This window comes from Crocuta crocuta, unplaced genomic scaffold (assembly GCF_008692635.1).
Source record: "Crocuta crocuta isolate KB4526 unplaced genomic scaffold, BGI_CrCroc_1.0 scaffold282, whole genome shotgun sequence".
NCBI lineage: Eukaryota > Metazoa > Chordata > Mammalia > Carnivora > Hyaenidae > Crocuta > Crocuta crocuta.
In genome coordinates, this window is record NW_027529174.1 from 4,610,689 (window position 1) to 4,628,131 (window position 17,443).

At 36.0% G+C, this 17,443-nt stretch overlaps 1 protein-coding gene across 1 annotated transcript in view; it reads right to left on the reverse strand.

Annotated features, from left to right (window-relative positions):
- Positions 1-17,210, reverse strand: part of FIP1L1 (factor interacting with PAPOLA and CPSF1) — a 76,123-nt gene extending 58,913 nt beyond the window's left edge. The window contains exons 1-8 of the mRNA XM_077757778.1: positions 17,165-17,210; positions 17,026-17,065; positions 10,185-10,228; positions 8,950-9,053; positions 3,167-3,231; positions 2,511-2,618; positions 1,898-2,028; positions 1,532-1,600 (exon numbers count right to left, since the gene is read on the reverse strand). Coding sequence (XP_077613904.1) covers positions 1,532-1,600; positions 1,898-2,028; positions 2,511-2,618; positions 3,167-3,231; positions 8,950-9,053; positions 10,185-10,228; positions 17,026-17,065 — 561 coding nt within the window. The 5' untranslated portion in view covers positions 17,165-17,210. The remainder of the gene's footprint in view (positions 1-1,531; positions 1,601-1,897; positions 2,029-2,510; positions 2,619-3,166; positions 3,232-8,949; positions 9,054-10,184; positions 10,229-17,025; positions 17,066-17,164) is intronic.
- Positions 17,211-17,443: the final 233 nt, after the last annotated feature.

Here is a 17,443-nt window from a genome sequence, read left to right on the forward strand (position 1 = left end):
AAAACACAAAAAAAAAAAAAAAAAAAAAAAAAAAAAACAAAAAAAACCTAGAGAGACCTTGGGACTTCTGGGTAGCTCAGTAGGTTAAGCATCCAACTCTTGACTTTGGCTCAGGTCATGATCTCATGGTGGTGAGACTGAACCCAGGGTCAGAATCTGCGCTGGGCATGAAGCCTGCTTAAGATTCTCATTCTCTCTCCCTCTTTCTTTCTCAAAAGAGAGAGAGAGAGAGAGAGAGAGAGAGAGAGAGACACCAGCCCCTAGGAGTTAGTTTCTTTTTATTCCTTAGTTTTAGAAGTCTACTACAAAAAGATAAAGTATACAGAACTTGGCAGTTTTACAAAGGCACCCTGTTTTCATTTGTTAGAAAAAACAAAAAGCACTACTGCAAACTATTTCATCATCAAGACAATAACTTTCCTACCTATTCACTGGAATCAAGTATTCAATCCCTAAAGAAGAAGAGAGCACCAAAAAGAACCGCATGGCCACTTAAAATAGAATAGACATCATCACACACTTTCAAAAGATTTACAGCAGAACAAGAACCAAATACTTACCCAAAGTAGGATGTTTATTAAAATTAAATTCTCTATACAGAACTGTGTCCAGCAGAGCGGCTACATCTGCGGATATAGCACATGTATTGCATAAGGCAGTATTTTGGTGCCAGGGCTGCAGTCCCAAAAGGATCACAGGAAAGTTCCTGCCCACAAAGTTCCCTGAGTACATAACCCAATCTAAAAGCCACTCCCAGTCTTCATTCCAGTGTCGTTCAATACAAGAATCAAGAACTGAGAATTAAGGTAAAGGAAAAAAGAGTACACAATCAGGTATTTTAGAGAAAAGTTTGTAGGTTGCTGAGTATTGCAGAAGTATGAAAATACGGTATTATTCTTTGGATTGGGTCTGTGATAATATCGAATGGAGAAGCCAGAATTCAGACTTGATACCCAAGTGGTAATAACAACCTGCAAGTCCCTATCTAAACCTAATCCTTTTAAGTTATTAATTTTAAATATCAATGGCTTTATCCTATTCTGTTGAGTCTTTTTTAGAGACTCTCAAAAATGGCCAAGCTTCTTGAGACTTGTCAAACTATAACATTACACCAATGATTTTAGTGTCATACAGATAATAAGCAGTATGCCATCTTCCTTCTCATTTTTTAAAAGAAAATTAGGAAAAATAATTCTCCAATTCTGATAAAGCATGATCTAAAATGAGAGCTTAGCCTATTGGTGTGAACTTTTATGTCCTACAAACAAACATATACTATAATCAAAATAAAATCACAACATACAGCAAGAATAGTTTTACTTGGCATTTGTTAGTATAATAGGCTATAAATTCACATGCTTGCAAAAGTGGAGATAAAACATCAATCAGCAAATTTGTAAGTCACCAGGAAGCTGAAGATTTGGAAAAAAGGTAGCTATTTCCACTTTAACCTCATCCCTTGAGTAGTGGTATGGGAGCAGACTCAAGAACAAAAAATGAGAGCAACCAAGGATAATTTACTAAAATTCACCTTAAAAAGATTGAATCTGCCATCTTGGATCTCTGCACCTGGTGTAACTTCCATAGTACAGTCTTCGGCCTAAGTTAAATAACATATTCCCCATTAAGATACCACACAATTTTTAATTGATAGGCCATATAAAGACAAACTAGCTGTAGCTAGTCTGGGACTTGAAACTAAGAACATCAGATAATCATTAATATGAAACTCTGAAAGGGAAGGATGGGAAAAAAAACAAACATGATAAAAAAGAATGAAAATTTTAAACTATCTTATAGCATTTAACCACCTTTACGGGAAAACATGATTTATCTGGGGGGAGTTTATTTGGGACCGTAGAAAAGGCTGGGGTATTCTGGAATATTTACTAATTACCGTAATTTTATTTGTAGTAGAGGTAACTGGTATAACTTCAAGTCCCATTCGTATCCTCTTTTGTTTTTCACAGTAAGCTTTCCAGGTATCTTCATTAAACCCATAATTAAAATAATCAGAAAGATCAGCACCTAAAGATAAAACACAGTGTTAAGTGTATAAATATTCCAGTTCTATTTTTATGTAGCATGCAAAATATGCTAAAAAAATATAATAGTATTAAGACATAAATTTAGTGTTCTATCAGTTTTATCACCCTTTCTAATATTTCCAGTTCTCCCAATTACTAATATAAAGCACAGGACTATCAAAATATTTGATCACAAGTATCTCCTTTAAGCTAGAGAATATTATGCTAAGTGAAATAAGTCAGTCAGTCAAAGACAAATACTGTATGATGTCACTCATGTGGAATTTAAGAAACAAAACAAACGATCATGGGGGAAAAAGTATTTCCTTTAGAAATGGTGAAATGATAAAATAACATGCAAATAATAATAATATAGGTCATTTTACTCTTGTACTTAAGACAATAAAAATGACATTAAAAATATTTTTCTAATGAGACGGTTTGTACTAAAAATCTTTTGAAACAGAGTCACAGTAGTCTTACCAGGTTTACGCCATGGTTTATCTTCAAAAGAATCCAAATCTACCTCCAGGAGTGGAACTCCATTAATGCTTCCAGGTGCATCAAGGTCTACCCCCTTGACTTTTGTTCCTATTTTATAAAATTACAAAAGGTGAAAGAGCTGTTATCAGCACAAAACAGAGATGCCACAAGTAACCAGAAATCACTGACCTTTTTACTACTGATACCGCAGTATTTATTGCAGAGGTTCCAAACACAGAATTTAGAGGAATATTAACCACAAGTAAAAAGTGAGACCAAACATTATGGAGTAGATGCAAAATATACTGGATTGAGAGATTAGGGCCTTGTTACTTATAAGGAATTCCTGTACCAATAGGAAGTTGCTAACTTCCGTGTTTCAAATCACTTTTTTTGTACTGCCTGTGAGCTAAGAAAAGTCTTTACTTTTTTAAAGGGCTGTAAAACAAGTAAACCAACCATGTGACAGGAATCCTGTGACCCACACAGCTGAAATATTTATTATGTAGCCCTTTACAGAAAAAGTTTGTCCACCTCTGTGATGAACAGTAGAAAACTGCTCTTTTTAACTGAGCTGTAATACCGCAATCTATTTATGACCTATTCATATATTCCCCTTCTTTTCCTATTGATACAGCTGTAAATACAAGTTTTACCTGTAGTTCCATAAACTCTTCCCCCTGTTTTGATGTTAAGATTTACAGGTGCTGTACCATAACTCCTAAAAACAAAATAAAAATTATCCTGAGAAACTTAAAGAACTATATTCAACGTGTACAAATAAATTATACACCCACACAATAACTAGATTGACTAACAATGACTCACATATTTTAGAAAATGTACTAATTTTAAAAGTCCATAAAAGGAAAAAATATTTTTTAAAAGTCTTAACTTGTTTTCCACCTGAAAAACCTATCCGCCACTAAGAATCTTACTGCCACAAACTTCACAAGAGAGGTGGCTAAGAGGAAATACATCTCTATACATCTAGTCCACATTTCCTCACCTACAACATACAACAATTATGCAAGAATGAAATTTCTCCACTTTGTTCCCAAGTCCAGTGACCTCCTTGCAGTCCTTCCTGAATTTGCTATTGATGATAAATCCTTTTCCAAATATCTATGGAGTACTTTTATCCATAAAATGAATTCATTTATATTAAATTTAAAAATAAATTTAGGGTGAAAGCAGAGCAGTGTTTGGTGGTAGTAGTCAGTGGTTACGGACTGAGGAAACAAAGGCAATTTCTCGAATGCTAATAATCTCCCATATCTTGACCTGGGTTGTGGTTTCATGAATGTATACATTTGAAAAAATTATTGAGCTATACTTTTTAAATGTAATATACACATGATAGAGGAAAAAATACAAAATCTGCAGTCAGACCCAGGCTCAAATATACATTTTGTTAATTATTAGTTGTGTAACCTTGGCTAAGTAACTTAAGAACTCATGGGCTTTGTATAAATTTTCTGTACTATGGGTTTACAAACAGTTCCCTGATTTTCCATATAATACATTCCTGCATATGGGAAGGAAAATCAGATATACTAATGAAGAGAGACTCAAATAATTAGTAAGACCAAAAGTAACAGACAATGTTTTCAATGATATATTTCTCACATAATATTCATGTTATTTGTTTCTTTATCCTCACAAGTTCAGGCAACTGGACTTAAAAGGATTCACTATTTCTGATCTGCCTAATAATTTCCATTTTTTCCTCCAATGTATTAAATTTATGGGACTTAGATTATTTATTTACAATGGCACTATTTTTGTTTTCTGCTTAAAAATAAAATGATACAGAAGTATAATAAAATATTCAAATAACCGTACGAAGCTCCACTGTTATAAATGCAAAAACTATGAAATGGCCCATATTCAACTATTATAGTCAGGTAGTGCTACCATTACAATCTCAAAACACTTAAATCCTCTCAATGATACTAGTTCAGAGCAAATGCTTAGACAACGACAACACATCAGATATAGCTATAGGCTAAAGAACAAGAATGAGGAACTGAACAAATATGCCTCCTGTCCCATGTTGCTTACATTTCAACAGTCTTAATTCAGCACAGCAAAAGCACTTTTTGGTTATCTACATATGATGTACAGAAGTTCTAGCTGTTTACAAGTTAAATGTATAAAAATCAAGTGATATCTCTAAATGGACTTCTTACAGCATTGCTAAAGCATGAAACAAAATAGTTATTTATAAAAGGCTTAGCCAGAAGTTCAATAAGTGAACTTCTTTGCTCCTACCCAGCTACTTTCCCTTCTACCTTTTGCCTTTTATTTAATATTTCAATTAGGTTTTCTTTTTTTTTTTTGTCAAATAGTTTATTGTCAAGTTGGTTTCCATATAACACCCAGTGCTCACCCCAAGTGCCCTCCTCCATGCCCATCCCCCCCCACACCCATCAGTCCTAAACTCCACACCCCAAAAACAAACAACCCAGTGAAGAAATGGGCAGAAGATATGAACAGACATTTCTACAAAGAGGACATCCAGATGGCCAACAGACACATGAAACGATGTTCAGCATCCCTCCTCATCAGGGAAATACAAATCAAAACCAGACTGAGATACCACCTCACACCAGTCAGAGTGGCTAAATGAGCAAATCAGAGGACTCTAGATGCTGACGAGGATGTGGAGAAATGGGCACCCTCCTACACTGTTGGTGGGAATGTAAACTGGTGCAGCCCCTCTGGAGAAGAGTGTGGAGGTTCCACCTTTTGCCTTTTAAAATATTACTTTTGCGGGGCGCCTGGGTGGCTTAGTCGGTTAAGCGTCCGACTTTCGCTTAGGTCATGATCTGACGGTTCGTGGGTTCGAGCCCTGCGTCGGGCTCTGTGCTGACTGCCAGCTCAGAGCCTGGAGCCTGTTTCAGTCTGTGACTCCCTCTCTCTCTGACCCTCCCCTGCTCATGCTGTCTCTCTCTCTCTCCTAGAAATAAATAAAAAACATTTAAAAAAAATATATCACTTTTGTTTTTAAAACTACTAAGGCTTTGTATTCATTGTGTACAGAGAAGCTTAGCTGTTTGGAAAACTGCACTTAAGCCAATATGATACCTTCCACTAGACTTCTGTGAGGTCTCCGGCTTCTTTAGGTGCTAGATCATATATACTTGGATATCTAAAGGAACTTCAAAATAAAGGCTTCAAAAAAAACATATCTTAATCCTCTTCTCCTACATTACCCCTACATGCTAATACACAGTTAGGTACTCAATTAACTGCTCTAAAACCTCTCAGTCATCGAGTCCTTTAGCTCACTCTGCATCCACAAGTAGTTACCCATGTTATTTCTATTCATTATTCACTCAAACACATCTTTTTCCATCCATCCCTATACTACTGCCACTGGCTTGGTCTGCATTATCATCTCATGTGGACAGTTCAAGTATCTTAACTAATTCCTATTTAGTTCATCTCAACTATTGCTGTTAGTGATCTTTTCACATAACCTAACCTGCCTATAAACCTTTAAAGGTCCTAACTCCCTAAAGTGGTTTCAACCATCTTTTCCCATCTACTGTATCTTCCAGCCATGTTCCTCTAAGCTGGGCTTCCACTACATCTCAGCAGTCCCCCTGCTAAATCATCAGCCCTCTTCCTTCTGTCTCAAGAACTATTCAAACAAGTTCAAATATTACCTCTTCTAGGATTTTTTCTTCAACACATAGGTTTTTTAGGAACTCTCTTCTCAAAGCTTTCAAATTACCTTGTATGTTTCTATTCTAGCACTTAAACTGCACTCAATATTTGCTCACAAGTCTGTCTTCCTCACTATTTCTAGAAAGGACTATTTTATTATTTTTCACATTCTCATCATCAATTAATGCAGTGTCAAACTTTTTAAAGAGTGCTTATTAAATGAAGAGATGAATCTCAAAGGTAAGAAATCACTTCTCTATAAAACCTAAATTATCCCTACTCTAAACTTGGCTTTCTGTGGTGCCTGGGTGGCTCAGTCAGTTAAGTGCCTGGCTTCAGCTCAGGTCATGATCTCATGGTAAGTTCAAGCCCATCATCGGGCTCTGCTGACAGCTCAGAGCCTGAAGCCTGCTTCACATTCTGTGTCTCTCTCTATCCTGCCCCTCTCCTGCTTGTACTTTGTCTCTCTTTCCCAAAAATAAGTAAACATTAAGAAAAAATTTAAATTCCTTCATATCTTAGAGAGAAAAGGACTTTGTAACAAAAGTATGTTACCTTAAAAAATGCTATTTTGTACTTCCTAACAGCTTACAATAAATCCATTTAGTATTGTTCCCAGAATATAATTTCTCTTTAAACTTATTTTCTGAAAATTCTGTGCACAAAATATTCATCAAGTTTTATTTTCTTACAGGATCTTTCAGTTTTAAAGGTACAGATCTTGAAATATAAAGGTTCAATAAGTTCTATGTCCTTCAGAAAGATCTATAAAAGTTACTCTGAAATACATAAAAAACAAAAAAGAAGATCAACTGAATGGGTATAAGCATGGATAGATGGAGATATAAACATTTACACATATAAATGGTAAAGTAGACCTAGCAAAATGTAGATTGTATAATCTAGATGATGGGTAAAATAATCACGTTTCATGAAACTGGAAATTGCTATAAGAAATGAAGTTCAGAAAAAGTACCATGGGGGTCTATATGCATTTAATATTTTAATGCAATCTCTAACAAAAATTTAGTCATATTAATAAAAAAAAACTCACCATTTGCTTTTGTAACTATAGTTACAAAAGTGTTTGTAATACAAATAATTTTATAGAACAGTATTTACTAAATACACAATGATTATAGCATTTCTTCTACATAATACAGATGGCCAAGGCCTGTTAGCATTACACATAAGCCCAGCACTATTTAAGTAGAGATGAGAACACCAAGAATTATCTGTGCCTAATATGACCAAGTCTCTTCTCAACCCTGCTCCCTAAGAGTTTTAAAATTACATAGGCAGTCCTTCTTATAATGTGAAACCAACCACAACAATAACTGAATTACCTTTAAGCTCCTAAAATAACTTTTGAACAAAATGGCTCTATTGTAGAAATAAAATACTCAAAAGTATGTATTTGGGGTGCATGGGTGGCTCAGTCGGTTAAGCATCCGACTTCAGCTCAGGTCATGACTTCATGGTTCATGGGTTCGAGCTCTGCATCGGGCTCTGTGCTGAAAGCCAGCTCAGAGCCTGGAGCCTATTTCAGATTCTGTGTATCTCCCTTTCTCTCTCTGACCCTCCCCTGCTCATGCTGTCTCTCTCTCTCTCAGAAATAAACAAAGCATTAAAAAAAAAAAAAGTATTTATGTATGTACTGCCTGATTCCTGCTTACTGAATTATAGTGCAATTAATGAAAGTTTTATGTTCCCAATGCACAAGTACCACATTATACCTCCAATCTGAAAAAACAGAGAAAAAATATGGACTCTTACTCTACCACCATAACAAATCACTTTCTGTACTTTAACATATTCCCTTTCAACTTTTCTGGAAGATTCTTTATATGCTCTGTGAGCTAATGGCAGTCGATTCACTTGATCTAGTTTTATAGACTATAAAAATTGATGGGCGTCAGGGGGTTCAGTCGGTTAAGCGCCTGGCTTCCGCTCAGGTCATGATCTCACGGCTTGTGGGTTCGAGACCTGCATCGGGTTCTGTGCTGATTGCTAGCTCAGAGCCTAGAGGCTGTTTCAGATTCTGTGTCTCCCTCTCTCTCTGACCCTCCCCTGCTCATGCTGTCTCTCTCTCTCAGAAATAAATAAGACATTAAAAAAATTAAAAAAAACAAAAAAACAAAAAAACTTGAGACAACATATTGGCCTAAAAAGCCAGCAGGACAATGAACAACTTCAAAAATACATTATGAAGACCAAAAAGAAACACTTTTAATATTATTTTTACTGGAAAATAAATTTAAAACCCAAACACAGTTTTGGATAATACAATGGAAGAATGTAGATGAAAACTGTAATTTAAGTTCTTTTAATTCTAACTAAAGAGTGTGTAGTACTCAATTCATTTGTAAAAACACTAATTTCAGAAATGAGAACCAGCTGTTTCCATGTAACTTCCATGTGATTTACCTAATAAATTTATCTTTAAGAAAGATTTTCATGGTGAAATCCCTTTTTACCATGATAAAACTGACACACTGTATTAATTTTACATGCACGATAATTTGATATTGTATATTGAAAAATGATTACTTAACATCCCTCACCACACAGTTACGTATTTTTCTCTCGTGATGAGAACTTTTAAGATCTGCTCTTTTAGAAATTCATGGTAAAATTTTAATAAGAGTTCTTTCATATCATGGTAAGATGGAAAAATGTAATAACAATGGATCAACCACTACTGATTCCCCAGAAGCACACCACCTTGGATTCAGGCACACAATTGTTAGTAACAGTAACTTACCCGTACTGTGGTGCTCCCGTTTTAATGTCTCCTATAGTGACATGGACATCATCCTCATCGTCATCACTGTCACTATCACTATCATCTTCAGTCTCAGTCACTTTCTGAACCAACATAAACAATCATAAAATACATTCAATAATCCATCTCAACACCCAATACAAATATGTGAAAAATAATCATTTTGTGTTTTTTGAAGTAGTTTTAGGGAAAAATGTTATAATCTCATAGCACTGCTACTTCATTTACAACTTTGTTTTACATTATAAAATGGAATAAGAATGTAAAACAAAATCTTTTTTCAGCATCTTTTTGTAAATAACACCTCATATATTTTTCCTACTATCTATAACTGCTTCTCTGCAAAACAAACCTAAGGCATTGTACTAAAATATCTAGAACATAAATTAAAAAATTGAGTTATTTAAGAAATTTTTGGCAAGAATATGAAGAGGAAAAGAATTAACTGTAAGAATCACAGCGTCATGGTTAAAAAGCACCAAATTATAATGGAGCGGCTCATTTAACTCTTGTCATTCATTTAGAGCTAAAAGAGGCCTTGGGTGCAAACGACTGAGAAAATACATGTTTCTAAGAGTAAATAGTAGGACTATTTATAAAGGTTTTATTTTGGCTCCAAAAGGCTATTTTGTGGTCAGTCACATAACAGTAAATAAAAATGTAGATCACTTAAGGCAAAATATTTTTTTTTTATACAATTCAAGCTTGCAAAGTAAGGCTTTCTTTCTTCCTTTCTTTTTTTACAGGATCAGAATGTTAAAATATTCATAAGACCAAGAATACATGTTCACCCCAAAAAGCATCACTTTTAACAGGCATGAATGAGGTCCGAGACTATCACTTACACAAAGAAATTTTTTGCAAAAAATATGATAATCAAACGTGTGCTACGGGACTTAATGTCTTCCTTCAAAATGAGGCCCATTATAATCTCTTTCGCTGAGCTACAATCATTCAGCTCACAGAAAGTATTAAACTTCACGTCTTGGCACACGTGCCATTCCATCTCAAGTCTCTTCCCACTACTCTCATCGCTGTGCTTTTTGATGGCAACACAGCAGGCTGGAGACACAAAGGGGGCCCGATCATGCCAGACACTAGGAGTCATCTTAACATTTTGGCTTTCTTCCTAAGTGAACAGGAAACTACTGATAGAGACTTCACATAGGGAAGTAACTGGACTTCAAAGCCTTATGTTACCGGTTTAGGTACGCCGTTTTCAGCAGTTTCGTCTTCAATTCCAGATGGAGGATTAGCACTACAAACAATAAAGATAAGCACACAAGTCTGGTATTACTTTTCAGAGGCACAGACAGAATATATAGTATTTTTAAGCTATGTCTGATAATTTCCTAAAATTACTGTCTCCACTGGGTAAGAGATAGGATGGCAAAAACTGCCTGTATTATTCCACCATTACTACTGTCTTGCATAAAATCCACATTCCACATTGAAAGCAGAATGGAACTGTCTCCACATTTTTATGATGTGAAATTTGCAATTTGACAGTGGTGTATAATTCAAGTTGTTTAATATTTTAAAAGTCTGCATCACACTTAATTTTACTTATCCCAACTCTTTATTGAACATCCACTATGTGCCAGGTACTGCTAAAATTGTCAAAGGCTATGGAACACACAGTTTTCCTCTGTTCCCCATGCCCAAGGAACTCAAGAACTGTTAATATGATCACATTAACTCTTTCAGTATTCAGTTAAAATACATGTCTCTTCCTGGTTTTGTTTTACCTATCTTATTCGATACATGTTCTTTGTTGCATGAAAAATACATTTTAAGATTAAAGAAAAGTTTATCTTCATAGAGGACTACCTTCCAATTTGATGCCAATAAGGCATAATTCTGATGTATTAAAGAAAACCACTTTTTAAAAAATATATATATATTTTTTGAGACAGAGAATGAGCAGGGGAGGGACAGAGGGAGAGACACAGAATCTGTAGCAGGCTCCAGGCTCTCTCAGCTATCAGCAAAGAGCCTGACACAAAGCTCGATCCTACAAACCATGAGATCATGACAGGAGGCAGAGTCGGATACTTAACCAACTGAGCCACCCAGGAGCCCCCAAAACTAATAACTTTACTTAAAGACCAGTTAATACCTATATTTGTCTTATTAAAGCAAAACTGATAAACCCCTCTTTTCTCTTATGAGACTCAAGCATCTTGTCATAAACCATCAAATAAAACTTATAGTATTATAGTATAATTGGTTTCCTATTTTAATGATTTATTTTGAGAGAAAGAGGGAACACATGAGCTCAAGAGAAGGGAGAGGGGCAGAGAGAATAGAGATCCCAAGCTGCATCTCATAAACCTTGAGATCATGACCTAAGGCAAAATCAAGAGTTGGGTGCTTAAAAATCTGAGCCACCCAGGTGCCCCTGTAATTTTAATTCTTATACTTTAATATTAGGATTTTGATAGTGGGAATAAATCATTAACCTCATTTTACAAATAAAGGAATTGAAATACAAAGCAACTAACTCATATTTAGTAGAATTTCTGAGAAAAATACCGAGATGTTGATATAGCTCAAACCTCGTTTCATTTGTTTAAAATGAAAGAAACAAATAAAGAGATTTGTTTATCTCTTCTAAACTTTGCCTTCTGTCAAGCAGTTTTATATAAGTCAATGTAATCTCTACAGTGGTATGTTACAGTGCAATCCTTATATAAAGCAAAATAAAGATAATAATTGAAAACTCTAATGTGAAGTTTTTTTCATTGTTTTACCGTATATAGAACTATAATTCTTCAGTACATTTACCTCCTACCTAAGGTTCTAGGTAGCCAGAAACAAGGTTAGCTTGCTTGTTATGCCATGAAACAGTGTATTTAGCCAAACCTTAGATTAAAAAACACGACAAAATTGGACAGAGCATAATGCAATGGTTAAGTTGTAACAATGAACCAGTCACAATGATGCTGGGGAGAACTCTACTAGCAAGGTCTCTGCTCACTTAGTGACCAAGCTGAATACAGAACACAGGTTTGGTGAACACACCTTACCCAATCAATACTTTTCAAAGTTTTAATTCCCTACCAACGTTAAAATGCTAGAAACATAAAATTACAAGCTTTCTCTAAAAAAATTGAGCTTTAAGGGTAGAACTTTTCCACAGAATGAAATAAACTTAATAGCCCTCCAAATACATTTTAGTAAAGAATATAAAGACATTTCGACAGTAACGCTCAAGGAAGGTAGAGGCTTCCCTCCAATACATTTAATCACACCGAGTATAGGGGCACCTAGGTGGTTCAGTCGGTTAGGCATCTGGCTTCAGCTCAGGTCATGATCTCGCAGTTTGTGAGTTCAAGCCCCATGTCAGGCTCTGTGCTGACAGTGCAGAGCCTGGAGCCTGCTTTTGATTCTGTCTCTCCCTCTGCCCGTCCCCTGCTTGCAGTCTGCCTCTCTCTCTCTCAAAACAAAATAAACATTAAAAAAAATTATCACGCTGAGTATACAAAAATTAAAGAGCATTCAACCAGAAAATAAGCTTCAAGATTGTAAACAAGAACACTAACAAAATTAATGGACTAAAGATTAGTTCATAAAAATCGTATTTAATTGTGAATCTGTAGCATTATCCATTGATTCACCAATTAAAAAACAGTATGAGGAAATTTTCAATTACTTTCATTACTATAAGCTACACAAATCACGACTTTGTGTGTAATTGAGATTAGGGTTAGGAACTGGGTTGGACACAAATTTCAAAACTGAATGATAAAATTTCACATGATATAGCAATGAGTGAAAAAAAACATCCTCCAATACAGGGGATATTTTTAAGTGAGGAAATATAATCAAGCATCGCCTAAGAGAGTCTGTTTCTATGTCTTACTTCTTCCCTTCATTCACTTTTTAAAATTTAACATTTAAAAAATGCTCATTTTATCATGCTTGGCTCTACTGCACCTCACTTTACTGCACTTCCCAGATAAGATTTTTACAAATTGAAGGTTTGCGGCAACATGGTGGCATCTAGCAGTGCAATGTTTCCAACAGCATTTGCTTCCCTGTGTCTCTGTCACATTTTGGTAGGTCTCGTAATATTTCACACTTTTCACTACTGTATTTGCTATGGTGGTCTGTGATCAGTGCTCCTTGATGTTACTATTCTAGCTATGAATCATAACCATTTAAGATGGTGAACCTAAATAGTATTTTGTGTGTTCTGACCACTCTCCTGACCAATCATCACCTCTTTCGCTCCTGCTCCTCAGGCTTCCTATTCGTGAACCACAACAATATTGAAATTAGGTCAATTTACAACCCTCTAAAGGCCTCTAAGTGTTCAAGTGAAAGAGTCCACATGTCTCACTTTAATTCAAAAGCTAGAAATGATTAAGCTTAGTGAGGAAGGCATGTCAAAGACCAAAAGCTAGGCTTCTGACACTGGCTGGCAAAGGTGTGAACACAAAAGTTCAAAAGAGCTAAACTCTAGTGAACACATGAATGATAAGGGAAAACGCCTTACTGCTGATATAAAGTTGAGTGGTCTGGATAGAAGACTAAACCAGCCACAATATTCCCTTAAGCCAAAGGCTAATCCAGGGCAAGGCTCTTAAAACTTTCCTCAATTCTATAAAGGCTGAAAGAGGTAAGGAAGCTGCAGGAAAAAAAGGCTGAAGCTATCACAGGTTGATTCATGAGGTTTAAGGAAAAAGGCCATGTTCATAACATGTAAAGTGCAAGGTGAGGCAGCAAGTGCTGATGTAGAAGCTGCAGCAAACTACCCAGGTCTAGCTCAGATAATCCATAAAGGTGGCTACACTAAACAGATTTTCAATGTAGATGAAACAGCCTCCCATTAGAAGATGATGCCACGTGGGACTTTCAAGCTGAAGAAAAGTCAAGTCCTGGCTTCAAAGTGTCAAAGGACAGGCTGACTCTCTTCTTGAAGTTAAGGGCCAATGCAGCTGGTGACTTCAAGCTGACGCTAATGCTCATTTACCATTCCGAAAGTCCTAGCACCCTCACAAATTCTGCTAAATCCACTCTGCCTGTGCTCTGCCCTATAAGTGGAACAACAAAGCCTGGGTGACAGCATATCTTTTGACAGCATGGTTTACTGAATATTTTAACCCCACTGTTGAGACTACTGCTCAGAAAAAAGATTCCTTTCAAAATATTACTGCCCATCGACAATGTATCTGGTCACCCAAGAGCTCTTGGTGGAGATGTACAAGGAGATTAACGTTTTCATGCCCCAGGACAAACCAGGCATTCTGCAGCTCAAGGAGTCATTCTGGCTTTCAAGTCTCATTACTGAAGAAACACATTTCATAAGGCTGTAGTTGTCAGAAACAGTGCTTCCAGCTGTCTGACAGATCTGGGCAAAGTGAACTGAAAATATTCTGGCAAGGATTCATGATTCGAGATGCCATTAAAAACATTCATCCATGATTCATGGGCAGAGGTCCAAATATCAGCACCAACAGGAGTTTGGAAAAAGTTGATTCCGACCCTGACAGATGACCGTCAGGGGTTCAGGACTTCCGTGGAGGAAGTCACTGCAGATGTGGTGGAAATAACAAGAGACCGAGACTGAGAAGTGGGGCCTGATGATGTGACAGAATTGCTACAATCTCAGGACAAAACGTGAACAGAAGAGGGGCTGCTTCTCATGGATGAGCACAGAAAGTGGTTTCCTGAGGTGGAATCTAACTCCTGGGGAAGATGCCGTGAAGACTGTTGAAATGACATGAAGGACTTAGAATTTACAATATTACATAAACTTAGCTGATAAAGCAGCAGCAGCATTTGAGAGGATTGACTTCAATTTGGAAATAAGTTCTACTGTGAGTATAACACTATCCAATAGCATCATGTACTACAGAGAAACCATTCGTGAAGGGAAGAGTCCATGCATGTGTCAAACTTCACTGCTGTCTTATACTGTGATAGCCACCTCAACCTTCACCCACCACCACACCACCCTGATCAGTCAACAGAGTTCAATTTCAGAGACCCTCCAGCTAGCAAAAATATTATGATTTGCTGGAAGCTCAGGTGATGGTTAGCATTTTTTTTTTCAGTATAGAAGTAGTTTTTAATTAAGGTACATATATTGTCTTTTAGACATAGTACCACCGCACACTTAAGAAACTACAGTATAAAGGAACTTGGGTGGCTCAGTCAGTGGAGTATCCAACTTCAGCTCAGGTCATATCTCGCAGTCTGTGAGTCTGAGCAAGCATCTAGCTCACTGCTGTCAGAGCAGAGCCCACTTTGGATCTTCTGTCCTCCTCTATCTCTGCCTCTATTTCTCTCTCTCTCAAAAATAAACAAACATTTTTTTAAAAGTTGAATTACCAAAAAAAAAAGAAAAAAGAGAGAGACAATAGTATAAACATAACTTTTATATGTACCAGGAAACCAAAAAATTCATTTGACTCACTTTATTGGAGTGGTGTGGAACTGAACCCACAGTATCCCCAAGGTATCTCCCTGCCGGCTTGAAACAGAATACACATACCACACAGACCATCCATTTGAAGCAATCAACTGAATGACTTTTCGTATGTTTACAAAAACAGTGCAATCATTACAACCACCTAATTCCAGGACAGTTTCATCACCCCAAAAAGAAACCTTATGTATATTAATAGTAACTCATTTTCCTGACCTCAGTCCTGGCAACCACTCTATGGAGTTACCTATCCTATACATTTAATATAAATAGATTCAGGGTGCCTGGGTGGCTCAGTCAGTTGGGCATCTGACTTGCTCAGGTAATGATCTCACGGTCTGTGAGTTTGAGTCCTGCGTCAGGCTTTGCTGGCAGCTCAGGGCTAGAGCCTGCTTTGGATTCTGTGTCTCCCCCCTCTCTTCCCATCCCCAACTCATGCTCTGTCTTGCTTTGTCTCTCAAAAATAAATGTTAAAAAAATTTTTTTTAATATAAATAAAATCATACAATATATTTGGTCCTTGGGGACTACCTTCTTTAAATTAGCATGTTTTCAAGATTTGTTGTTACAGGTATCAGTACTTCATTTTCTACTGCTATATGCTATTCCACTGTATGGATGTACCATATTTTACCCATCCATTCATCATTTGATGGACACTTATTTCCATTTTTGACTATTAAAACCAATGCTGCTATGAACCTTCATGTACAAGTTTCTGTGTGGGTATGTACCATTTTTCTAAGGTATATGTAGAACTGGAATTCCTGGATCATATAGTAACTGTGCTTGGTCTTTTGAGGAACTGCCTGTTTTCCAAAGTAGCTAAACCTTTTTATAGTTCCACAATCAGTGTATGAGAGTTGAATTTCTGCATATTCTTGGCCAACACCTGTTACTTTCTTTTTGAGTATAGCCATCCTAGTGGGTATAAAATGGTATTTTCTCTACTTTTTAAACCCAAATATTCTTCAAAAGCTCTTTATTTAACCATTCCTTCTCATTATGGGACATCAAGGCATTGATGCTAGATTTGATCAGTAGTGTGAGCATATCCATGTATCCCTATATATGAGTTCTTTGGAAATTATGAGAAGTTTCAAGCTGCCTTTACATGTTCTATAAATGATAGTCATATATTTCTAGTAGTTTAACAAAGTCTAAATCAGTCTTAAAACAAATTCATTAAATATTTGAATTTAAATATTTTAAAACATTGAAACTATAACCAAAGTGCACTATACCATCAAAGATATTAATAAATTGTAAAAATAGTAATTTAAGGATCCTTTTTTATTGAAAACATTTTTTAAAGCTTTTTCTTATTAGTCTAATGGGTATAATCATATATTCTACTACTGAGCTCACTTAAGAGTAATTACTTAATAGTGAAAAGTATTCAAACCCTTACCTCAAACACTGTGCCCTAAGCTACTAGCAAATACATAGAACTGATTAGGTCCTGAAATAGAAATAAACTCTAAAGGATTCAATGTCTTTGAACTTTTAGTCAGTATGCTGTAATTAAGCCAATGATTATGAAATAAATTTGACAATTTGTTGATAGAACCACTGTCATCACACCATCTGCGTAAGTATCAACAACAAATTCCACTAACCTGGCATTTTCTTCTTCTGGCCTTTCAACTTCATTTTCATCTACCAAAAAAAATACATAAATAAATAAATAAAATTAACAAACCACGTTTAAAGAAACCAGTATTATGAAAATCTGAAGTGATCATCACAAGCACTAACCTAGGTCCTTTGCCAAATCACTGTGCACATGCACGTCCCATGGGCCTATAAGCACATCCAAAGTTAGATCACCTTATAATGACTTAACAAGATACGTCTTTTATGAAAAAAAAATGACTTCACTTTTATAAAAGTAAGCTTAAGAGGCATTAAAAATTTCTAGATCTTTAAGGAAACCCTACACACTCTCATTTCAAAGAATATTACTAATGCTGAATCTTGCCACCAAAGATAATTTTGCAGGTTTGTCAAAGTCACAGCATCAAAGAGCTGCATGGT